This window comes from Schistocerca cancellata, chromosome 6 (genome assembly GCF_023864275.1).
Source record: "Schistocerca cancellata isolate TAMUIC-IGC-003103 chromosome 6, iqSchCanc2.1, whole genome shotgun sequence".
Lineage (NCBI taxonomy): Eukaryota > Metazoa > Arthropoda > Insecta > Orthoptera > Acrididae > Schistocerca > Schistocerca cancellata.
Genome location: NC_064631.1, coordinates 706,259,188 through 706,271,569, shown reverse-complemented (window position 1 = coordinate 706,271,569; position 12,382 = coordinate 706,259,188). Strand labels below are relative to the sequence as shown.

The 12,382-nt window shown below is 41.3% G+C and overlaps 1 protein-coding gene across 4 annotated transcripts in view; it reads left to right on the top strand.

Moving 5' to 3' along the window:
* The window catches only part of LOC126191008 (retinoblastoma-like protein 1), a 146,774-nt gene that overhangs the window by 76,232 nt on the left and 58,160 nt on the right, over positions 1-12,382 (top strand). For all 4 annotated transcript variants that reach the window (XM_049931691.1, XM_049931689.1, XM_049931693.1 and 1 more), the window contains 3 exons: positions 7,016-7,232; positions 7,820-8,023; positions 8,206-8,434. In XM_049931691.1, the coding sequence (XP_049787648.1) occupies positions 7,016-7,232; positions 7,820-8,023; positions 8,206-8,434 (650 nt within the window). The remainder of the gene's footprint in view (positions 1-7,015; positions 7,233-7,819; positions 8,024-8,205; positions 8,435-12,382) is intronic.

Genomic DNA, 12,382 nt, shown 5'->3' with positions numbered 1-12,382 from the left:
GCGGCAAGTCCGCACAAGGCAAGTGACGTACAAGGGCCACAGGCAACGGCCATGTCTGCGATTTCAGAGTTGATGCCGGGCCAGTACACAAGACGGCGCGCAAGACCGAAGCACGCAAAGACGCAGGTACCACAACAAGCAGCGAAGCATTTTCAGTGGAAGGGAGGATAACACCATCCCTAGCCATGAGGCGGTAACGCAAAGCGTAGTAGTTCCGCAACGGATCAGAAGTCTTTGCGGACGGACGATCTGGCCAACCCTTCTGAATGCAGCATAAAACCCGGGAGAGGGTTGGGTCAGAACCCGTAGCAGCCGCCAGGTGGTGCCTGGTGATGGGGAACCCGTCCTCAACCGGCGGCTCGGCAACATCCAGGTGGAAAAACAAAAGTTTGTCCCTATCGAATGCCAGATCAGGACCCATGGGAAGGCGAGATAGTGCATCAGCATTCGCATGTTGAGCCGTTGGCCGGAAATGAATCTCATAATTGAAACGAGACAAGTAAAGAGCCCAATGCTAGAGGCAGTGTGCAGCCTTGTCGGGAAGTGACGTTGATGGATGAAACAAGGAAACAAGTGGTTTGTGATCCGTAACAAGATGAAATTTGGATCCATAGAGAAAAACACCAAACTTATGAAGAGTATAAATAATGGCCAAAGCTTCTTTTTCAATTTGAGAATACTTTTGTTGGGCATCCGTGAGCGTTTTGGAGGCATAAGCAATGGGTTGTTCAGAACCGTTAGAAAAATGGTGCACAAGGACTGCACCGACCCCGTATTGAGAGGCGTCCGTGGCAAGAACAAGATGTTGGCCAGGTCGATAAGTAGCCAGGCATGGGGCCTGTTTCAGCGTAGTCTTCAATTTCTGAAAAGCCACATCGCATGACGCGGACCAGTGAAAAGGCACGTTTTTATGCAACAGGCAATGCAACGGCTGAGCCACTGAAGCAGCAGACAGTAAAAACTTGTGATAGTATGCTATTTTCCCCAAGAAGGCCTGCAGTTCCTTAACAGATGTAGGGCGAGGAAGGGCATCGATCGCAGCGACAGTTTGCTGAAGCAGACGAATACCATCCCGAGAGAGTTGAAACCCCAAGTACATGATAGATGCCTGAAAAAATTTCGATTTCTGAAGATTACACTTAAGACCGGCAGTCTGTAAGACCTGAAAAAGTGTGCGGAGATTTTGAAGATGTTCTTAAGTGGTGGAGCCAGTGACAACAATGTCGTCCATGTAATTTATACACCCGGGGATGGTGAGCAATAATTGTTCCAAAAATTGCTGAAAGAGAGCAGGGGCGCAGGCAACCCCAAATGGCAGTCGTTGGTATTGATAGAGGCCGAAAGGCATGTTAAGGACCAGAAACTGCCGGGAAGCAGCGTTGAGAGGAAGTTGATGATAAGCTTCTGACAGGTCAAGTTTAGAAAAATACTGGCCTCCAGCAAGTTTAGTGAACAATTCTTCAGGTCGAGGCATAGTGTAAGTGTCGATAAGGCATTGAGCATTTACAGTGGCTTTGAAATTGCTGCAGAGACGAATATCACCATTTGGCTTAGCAATGACAACTACAGGAGAGGACCACTCACTGGAAGTGACAGGAAGCAAGACACCCGAAGCAGTGAGACGATCCAGCTCCCATTTTACCTGATCACGAAGGGTCACAGGAATGGGCCGACACCGAAAAAAGTTAGGCCGAGCAGTGGGTTTGAGTGTGAGATGAGCTTCAAAGTCATTTGCATGGCCTAACCTAGGAGAAAAAAAGAGATGAAAATGTCATCGACAAGGAATGCAATTGAGCATAAGGAATAACATCAGACATGATATTGACGGAGTCATCTATGGAGAACCCAAAAACGCGAAAGGCATCGAAACCAAAAAGATTCTCAGTGTTACTATGGTCGACCACAAATATGGGAACAGTACGAACGACACATTTTTAAGATACTTCAGCATCAAATTGTCCCGAGAGAGAAATCTTCTGTTTATTGTAAGTCCGTAATTGCCTAGTGGCAGGTGACAGGATTGGAGAACCCAACTGAAGATACGTCTGAGAATTGATGATAGTGGCAGCAGAACCAGTATCCACCTGCATGCGAACATCTCGACCAAGTGTATTTGGACAGTGAGGAATAACTTCCCTGAAAGGGAAGAAGTACAATTGACAGACAACACAGAATTAGAATTAGGGTCATGTTCATGAACTTCATGTGTGCAGTCAGACTTGCAAACAGGTGACACATGACACCCCCCCCCCCCCTTTTTTTTTTTTTTGACACACGGCCCAATGTTGTGGACATGAAGGAAGTTGCCATGGGGTTTGCTGCAGTTTCTTAGTTTCTTAGAGGTTTGTTTACGGTTAGGCCGAGGCTGCGCTTGGGACCGTACTGCGGCCACGTCGGCCTGCGGGAACACGCCACACGCTTTGTCGACAGCGTACAGAGGTTGTACTTCCCCGACGTCACCCCATGCCTCTATTTGCGCTCCAGCGGCGCGAGAAATTTCAAAAGACTGAGTGATGGATACGACTTCATCTAGAGTCGGATTTGCCAACTGAAGGGCACGTTGCCTAACTTCTTTGCCGGGCGCCGACCAGATAATAGCATCCCATACCATGAAATCGGCGTAGGATTCTTTGCGAAGTTCAGTAACAAATGACACTTTTGACTCAGGCCGTGAAGTTTAGCACCCCAAGCGCGATAGGATTGATTCGGTTGTTTTTGGCAACGATAAAATGCAACACGAGAGGCTACCACATGCGTATGCTTTTGAAAATACATGGACAGAAGTGAGCACATTTCACCAAAGGACAAGGACACAGGATCTTTCAAAGGAGCCAATTGCGACAACAACTGATACATTTGAGGTGAAATCCATGAAAGGAACAGAGACTTAAATGTTTGGTCGTCCGCGACATGAAATGCCAAAAAGTGCTTTCGAAGACTTTTTTCGTAATGAGACCAGTCTTCCGCCGTCTCGTCATAAGGAAGAGGAGAAGGAGGTAGAGACAATGACGAGAGACGCCCCACATTTGACGCCGCGACGAAATCGTGAATCGCATTTGTGAGAAGCGTTTGCTGTTCTATGAGACTTTGCAATAGTTGCTCTCAAGTAGCCATGGGAACATGTGGGTCAATGATGGAAAAGAATAATCACTATCTCGTTGCCAATTATTATAACTTCAAGTTGAACAATTATATTTCAAGGAAGACGCAATACATGAAAGTCGCAGATCAAGTAAACAGAGTAAGATAACAGTCAAATCATAACTGAGTCAGAGTCTAGCGGCCGCTGGCTGGCTTGCCGTTCAGGTGGCGCTGCTGCTGCATGGCTGGCAGACAGCTCCGCATGTAGAGTATGCGTGTAACTGCTCGGCGGCACTTTGAAAGATCGGCGAGTCACAACAATATTATTTTCATATTAACTCTTTACATTTCTGATTCATCTCTGGAACTAAAGAAAACTTGAAAGGTTTTAAATTTTTTCTTTGTTAAGTACTGTGCTGTCTGCCATCTTGATGACATATGTTTTTTTCATCCATCATTCATTATGCTTATCAAGTTTTCATTGTATCTTGTCACATTATCCAAAATATATTTCAAAGTAATTTTGTTTAACCCATCATATTCTGTTGTTTTATGTTCTGTTTGAGATTTTTTCCTTTGTACCTGCAACATCTGCTGTTTGCATAAGTACCGTTGTTAAATAACTGCCCCTTTCGTCTATGTTGATATAATCTTTATTTTCGAAGATATTTAACTTAATTTAAATTTATGATGTTTATTTTTCTGGAACATTTTATTTTCTTATTACTGTTTAACAGTTACTCCAAACTCTTAAGTTTCAAACTGTCAAGTCTTGTAAAATTTCTGTATTGATTGATAAAATACTTTGGTCAAGTGGTCAAGAGAGCTCAGTGATTTCAAATGTTGGCTAGTCATCACTAGAGTAATAAATCCATTAGGGACATTTCAACCCAAGCTGACTGTTGGTGATGTGGTGTCAAAGAGGAAGTGCAAAGAAACAACCACAGCTAAACAGAACCAGGGAGACCTCTTGTACTGTTGGACAGGGAATTTCAAATATTGCAGTGGGTAATAGCAAAAAATGGCTTGAAATCAATTGCGAGTTCCAATTTGCTATCAGCAGTCCAGCTAGCAAATAATTGTTCTCAGGGAGTTAAGAAGGATCAGGTACAGGGTCGAGCAGGTCTTCAGAAGCCACACATTTTTGTATTCAGTGCTAAGCGACGCTTGAGGTGGCGTAAAGGGTTGTGCCATTGGGCAGGGATGCTTGGCTACTAGTGATTTGGAGCGATGAATCACACTATACCCTTTCTATATCCTTTGGCAATCTGATGGAAGAGTTTGGGTTTGGAGAATGCCTGGAGAAAGTTGCCTGCCATCATATGTGCAGTACCAGAAGTGAATTATGGAGGAGATAGTGTAGTGCTATGGGGGAGTTTTTTGTGTTGTCTCCTTATTACACTCAAGACCCCAGTGTCCAACATCAACTACTTCTCTGGTTTCGGCTTTTCAGAAAGGATGAGCTATCATTCCTCCACAGACTTCAGACGCCTCACTGAAAGTGTCCCAAGCAGAGTTCAAGCAAAGGGTATCCAGATACACTTGATGAGCTAGTGTCACCAGTTTCACTTTTTGGTCAATTTGATCCTTGCCAATTCCATTTGCAGTTTGTTTTATTCTGGAAGAATGTGTTAAGGCCACACATGTTCTTTTTTGCAAATTCTAGTAATGTAAAGTCTCTTCATTTCTGGTATTGTATGCAAAATTTCTCATTGAAGGATAGACAGTTTTCTCCCCTTAAAATACCACATGACTGACTTAGTGTGGGATTTGCTTTAATTCAACAGTTTCAGTAATTCTTCGTAGAGGTCTTCTACCATGTTATCAAAACATATGTTAGTACACAGGTTTGAATGATACTCCTGGAATATCTTTCGGCTGTTTTTAATATGGTTCTTTTTGTTCAGTCAGGTATTTGTTCAACATCTATAATACTGCTTTTAATTTTCTTTTTATGATAAAGCCCATACTGTAATTTTGTTCACAATTTTTTATGTAATATAACTCATAGTTTGATTTTTAATTATAAACAGTCTTTTTATCTTCACTATGCTTCTGATAATCTACTATATTCTGTTTGATATTATTGAAATACTCTTTCATCCTCTGACCTGTCTTTGGATTTTAAAGCTGCACAGTTTATTGCCTCTAAATAGGAAAATCATTGAAGCAGCTGTAATCCTAAGATCCACATATTGTTTGTTTATTTTGCCAAATGTCTTGCAGGAAAGTGTAGGCGTAGATGTGTCCCATGAACTGAAACTGTCATCCAAATTCCCTCAGCTCAAATATTGTCAACATTTATCTCAACTGCATAAAAAAACTGACTTTCCAAGAACACAGAAAAACCTTTAACTACCATACTGATGATACACTACCATGCTGGTGCCCATCGGTTGTGTTGATACACTTAAACCAGGGGCAGGCAGGAATCCTGCACATGTGCGGTGCACTTGCACGCGTGCAGTTAACAGGTGTTCCGCGTGCACACAGGGGCAAGCTGGCCACCCGTTTATCTCCCATCCCCACCATACCTTCTGTCCGCTCCTTCCTCTGTAATGCGTTTTGTTTCCTAGCTTGCTTTATTGGGTGAATGAATAAGGTTAGTAAGAGTGCTTGAAAGAAATCATGGTTTGAAAGAGTACCTATTACCTATGATACGTTTTATTTAATTATCACAGGTGGAGTTTACAATACGTTTAATATCTGGAACAAAATTTCTACATACAGACAAACACAAACAGTTACGTAAATTTTCATCACTGATGTTTGCTCTTAACCGACACTTATTAATTCAGCAAATGGTTTTCCAGCTCTCGCTATATTAAGCGCAGTCTTATAACTTGCACATACTGCTGGGCTATTATTGTTGTCGTCTTGAAAATTTGAAAACAGTGTTCCATAAAATGTTAGATCAGTTAGATGAGAGACATGACGAGAGAAAGTCGCAGATCTCTCGTGACAACAGCAACTACGACAAATTCAAATCGCTCTGAGCACTATGGGACTTAACTGCTGTGGTCATCAGTCCCCTAGAACTTAGAACTACTTAAACCTAACTAACCTAAGGACATCACACACATCCATGCCCGAGGCAGGATTCGAACCTGCGACCATAGCGGTCGCGCGGTTCCAGACTGTAGTGCCTAGAACCGCTCGGCCACTCCGGCCGACCAACTACGACAGATTCATCTGGTATCGTCAGATCGCTCTTCTTAAGCTCAGTCAATTCCCCATCCGCTCAAAATCCGACAATAAATTGTACTCGTCCTTGTGAAATTTATTATAATGGCCTTCAATACTAAACTTCCGTTGACCAGCGAGAATACTGCCACATATTAAACATTTCGCATTTTCACGTTTTTGCACAAAGAAAAAATGATTCTCCCATTACTTTTTAAAAGATAGTAAATCTCCACTTCTCCGTTTCTTGAAATACAACGTTCACTACATAGTGCTCGCTTCGCATCAACGTCCGCAGCTTAGCCTGGCACTACACTGCCGCAACCTGCCGGCTGTCGCCACAGCCCTGATCGACGCCTGCACGCGAGCAGCACACGTGCAGCGCTGTGCGCTCATGAGCCGTGTGCAACGTTTGCCCGCCCCTGACTTAAACAGTGCTAAAGTTTGACACATTTGTGCTCACATCAATCTGAATGCATTGTAGTGCAGAGCTTCTGTATCCAAGAACCCAAGACCAATAGGATCAGTTTACATGATAGAAGAGTCCTCAAGTCAATATTGTCAAGTAATAGTTTCTTCTGAAGGATGCAAATTGCCAAATTCCACATCTACAGTGAGCTTCATTGAATGTTTATTGTGATTGTATATTCTCTTAAATCAACAGTACATTTTTATCTTAAAGCAGACAGTTTTGGGTTTAGGGTATGGGTACGGTTTGCAATATAATTTTCAAATTGTTTTTCTTTTTCAGGCAATGTGCTCGCAATCCCCAGGAAACTATAGAACATTGGATAAAAGATCTCGGTAATTTATTTTGTCAGCAGTATACACAGCAGATGAACAAGACGCAAAATGCTAATATTGATTTTGCTAGAAAGAGGCTGCAGTTAGGGGAATGCTTGTATTATAAATTACTTGAAAATATTTTGATTGATGAAAGTAAAAAGAAACCAGGTTATGATATGACTGTAAGTATTTGAATGAACAATAATTCGATTGTTTTAATTTGGCATATCGCATTCTCTCCCTCTCTGCCTCCCCCTGCCCCCTTCTTCCTCTCCCACATTCCCCTTTCGTTCTTCTTCTGTACCTACTCATGTACATAACTTGTCCTGCTCCCTCATATTCCCTCCTCCATCTTTCTTTGCTGTGTGTATTTTGCTGTACTTTCCAAACATTGCCTCCTCCCTTAGCTCCAGTTCCTTTCCTTCACCCCTTAACTCTTACCTCCTCTGCCTCCAAATCTTAATCTCACTTCACCTCCTCAATCTTTTACCCCCATTTCCTTTCCCTTTTTCTTGTACCTCCTTCCTCTGTCCAATTTCTGTTGTATCTGTTCCGATTTTGTCTGGCTTTTCAGTGAAAATGTGAGTGCTCAATAAGTGACAAAGCCTTTGATTATATTTGTGATATAGTCACAGCTTCATTCTTAATAATGCAGGAAACATTACTTTATTTGTCAATTTAAGTTGTAGTTTTGAATTATTGTTACAAGTTGACTTCTCAGATACATTTTACATTACCAATATTTAATGTTAATCCACTTTTCTTGCAGAATTTGCTGGAACAGGAAATATTTCACCATTCACTCTTCGCTTGTTGTCTAGAAATTGTGATCTATTCCTATAACTCACAAAGAACTTTTCCATGGATTCTAGAAGCATTAAACTTGGAATCGTATTATTTCTACAAAGTAATAGAGGTGATCGTACGTGTCGAAGATCAACTCTCTCGTGATATGGTGAAACATCTGAATCTTGTAAGTTACTGGTATTAAAAAAAGAAAAATAGCTTCTGATTATGAAAGTGTTGTCAGTTACTTTTGGCTGTTAGGCCTGGAATTGATGTCACAGAATGAAAATGTCCATAGTTGTTAACGGTTTTATTCTTACTAAAGTAACTCTTGTGTTAGTAATAACTGAGATATGTCTCTTTCTTTAGATTGAAGAACAGATATTAGAGTCTAGGGCTTGGCACAATGGAAGTCCTCTCTGGGAAAGTATAGAAAATTCTGGATTGCCTGTACCATCATATGAAGATGTATCACTTCCTGGGCAAACAGATGACTTTGTGGCCTCATCGCAAAATTCAGTTGTTCATCGCATTGCCAAGGGTGTTGATAGGGTACCTGGTGATCAGGCAACCCACAGAGTAGATACTGTGGAGTCCAGTAAGTTCACCATTTATTGTGATAATATCTGCATGATACATTATGGCATCTTATTTATACATTATGGCATCTTATTTACTTTGCTTGTTACAGTCTTTTACTGGTAAGTGTGGAGATATTGCAAAATGTAAAACAGGTCAAAACTTGAAAAGTTGAACAGTATTTTTAATGAAAGAGAGCCAGATTTTTATGTACCAAAATTGTGCAATTTCTATCTGCTTACGATTTGAAAATAATAACTGACAAGACTAATGAAAAAAAAATTGTAATCAACGTAAATCTGACTTGGCCAAGTTCTTTTATTTACATGTTTGTTTTATCATTCTGCTGGTATTAGTATTCATATTTCATAATCTTTTGCCTCCCAGTCTGTTAAGTCATCCTCTGATGACTAAAATATTTTGGCTCCTGAAGCAGTTATTAGAAAGTGTTTCAGTGATGATTCTTTGGACCGTATCACTTTCTTCAAATCATTGTTTGTGATGCATGACCATAGCATTTTTTGTGTCATTGTAGCACATTCCTGGTGGTGCTGAGAGGTCTGTATATTGTCACCTGGCTGGGAATATGCAGTTTGTGTAGCTCACATAAGACAGTAATTGCAAAAACTATTTGTTCAATATGCTAATTGATTGACAGTGTTTCTTGCGTCTTCATATCTCTATGATTCAGTGACAGTCGTCTTCAGTCTTTGATGTTTCTTTATGACTGTTAATTGTTTTTCATCAGGTGTTGCTGTTTCATTATGATGTCTTTTTATAAACTGTGCATACCTTCACCATCTGGAATCTGTAACATTAACTGTCTAAGCTACACTTACTGTAGTTAACTATGATTCAACAGTTTTCCTTCACTGAAATTCAACAAGTAACTAATGGTAGCTAATTATAGTTGGTGCAGACCATTGTTTACCATCTCACAATGATGCCTTGACCTGTGTCAGGTAGAAACCAGAAAAATTCACATTTGTGATAAATGCGAATATTGATGTGAAAATGCAAATTTACTTAATAGATGCTGATTCATAGCAGATTGTATCCAGATGAACTATTTTGTCAGAGATGATTTGAAATAGCTTTACCTTTTGAATATAAATATAAAAAAGTAACCAGTTTTAAGTTACTAGTGTTGTACATGATCTGGCAAAGCTGAACTTGGAAAGAGAATGTGAATAAGAGTGCATTTGCAAAATAAAGTGCACATCTATACACAACACAACATATCAGCATACTTATAAGATACACTCAGGTTTCATGTCAAACAATGGGCGGTTGCATCATCTCCAAGATACGTGCTGCATATGACAAGATTTGACTCAGCCCTAGGACTTAACATCTTAGTACAAAGAAACGAGAACATTTATCTACTATCTAAATTTGGCATTTTGTGAAATTTTGGATGCTATAACGTGGCAATTTTAGGTGACAAATGTTTTGAACTATGGTTGCATAAGTTACAGGTAGGGTTCAGGTCTGAACTACCTCGTTTACGATATTGGCAACCTCAGTAAGCAATGACACAGTAGATATTACAGAATGCTTTGTATTGTGTGTAGCTCATTATTTTCTGTCTTATTTTGAAATGAGCGAAGAGTCTGGTCTGTCACAGAGTTCGAGTGTGGCTCTCACGACACCAGAAGGGATCGGTGATCCATGTGTCAGATCTGCTTTCACAGACACACACAGTGTGTGTTTATGCTGGTTATCCTGCGAAATGGGCATGGGGCTTGTTCCTCCTGTAGCATTCCTCATTTGTCGAGTGTTGCAAGTTCTCATTTGTTTATGCCTGCGACCAGCTGCTACATTATAGTATCAGCTTTGTAGGAACCATACAGAAGGTCTTCCTGTGAAGTGCGAATAAAGTTACTTTCATTTCTATATCCACTCTGAAGTGCCTTGTCAATTCTACCTCTATTCTGTCAGGGTGGGTCACATGGCCTATGAAAGGACTCTGCAATAAGTTATTCACGGTTTATATGCTACAGATTCAAAAATCAGTGTTCTGCAGATTTTGTAATTATTAAACTGGGCAGGAAAAGAAAGATAATGTCAAGAAACACCTTAAATAAGAGGACTCTGCTCACTGGCAAGAAAATGATGTTGCTTGTCGAGAGACAGAGATTTGCTGAATGCTTAGATAGAGTCAAAAGGAAAAAAGAGCAAGCACAGACTCCTCTCAAAAAGCCCTTGTTACAGAGAATAAAAACTGTTTATTCTCTTGTGTTATTATTTTATCTCCAATAACTTCTTCTTCCTCTTCTTCTTCTTCTTCTTCTTCTTCTTTCGATTGTGCCATTTTCCCGCAGTTTCGCAGGGTCGGCATGGTTAGTTAGATTTGGCAAGGTTAATTTTAGGGGTGGCCAGATGTCCTTCCTGTCACCACCCCGTTTATCTCCAATAACTGTTTTTTACTTTTCACTGCTTGTACCCACCCCTGCTGCCCCACGATCAGGTTCGTCTTCAGGCATGTAGTATAACCAACTTTTGTATTTTACATCTGACCTTTTTTTTTTAAATGCCGATTTTGCCATAAATATATGCTATATTTTTGTGTCTCTAATCATAGGTGTAGTTAATATTTTTCTTAATTACCTGTATAATGCTGAACATTTGTTGATTAGGGTTTCTTGCTAGATTGTTAACAACTGTCTTCTTGTTTGTTGAAAGGTGGCACTAATTCCACTGTACCTCACCTAATTACACTGTACCTCATAACTAATTAATTATCTTCTATTATTCCTCTCTTCAAAATATTCTTCAGATTTTCTTCCAAAGTGTACACACACACACACACACACACACACACACACACACATGTATATATATATATAATATATATATATATATATACCTAAAAACAAAGATGATGTGACTTACCAAATGAAAGTGCTGGCAGGTCGACAGACACACAAACGAACACAAACATACACGCAAAATTCAAGCTTTCGCAACAAACTGTTGCCTCGTCAGGAAAGAGGGAAGGAGAGGGAAAGATGAAAGGATTTGGGTTTTAAGGGAGAGGGTAAGGAGTCATTCCAATCCCGGGAGCGGAAAGACTTACCTTAGGGGGAAAAAAAGGACAGGTATACACTCGCACGCGCACACACACACACACACACACACACACACACACACACACATCCATCCGCATATACACAGACACAAGCAGACATTTGTAAAGGCAGAGAGTTTGGGCAGAGATGTCAGTCGGGGCGGAAGTACAGAGGCAAAGATGAAAGACAGGTGAGGTATGAGCGGCGGCAAATTGAAATTAGAAATTAGCGGAGATTGAGGCCTGGCGGATAGCGAGAAGAGAGGATATGCTGAAGGGCAAGTTCCCATCTCCGGAGTTCTGACAGGTTGGTGTTAGTGGGAAGTATCCAGATAACCCGGACGGTGTAACACTGTGCCAAGATGTGCTGGCCGTGCACCAAGGCGTGTTTAGCCACAGGGTGATCCTCATTACCAACAAACACTGTCTGCCTGTGTCCATTCATGCGAATCGACAGTTTGTTGCTGGTCATTCCCACATAGAATGCTTCACAGTGTAGGCAGGTCAGTTGGTAAATCACGTGGGTGCTTTCACACGTGGCTCTGTCTTTGATCGTGTACACCTTCCGGGTTACAGGACTGGAATAGGTGGTGGTGGGAGGGTGCATGGGACAGGTTTTACACCGGGGGCGGTTACAGGGGTAGGAGCCAGAGGGTAGGGAAGGTGGTTTGGGGATTTCATAGGGGTGAACTAAGAGGTTACGAAGGTTAGGTGGACGGCGGAAAGACACTCTTGGTGGAGTGGGGAGGATTTTATGAAGGATGGATCTCATTTCAGGGCAGGATTTGAGGAAGTCGTATCCCTGCTGGAGAGCCACATTCAGAATCTGATCCAGTCCCGGAAAGTATCCTGTCACAAGTGGGGCACTTTTGGGGTTCTTCTGTGGAGGGTTCCGGG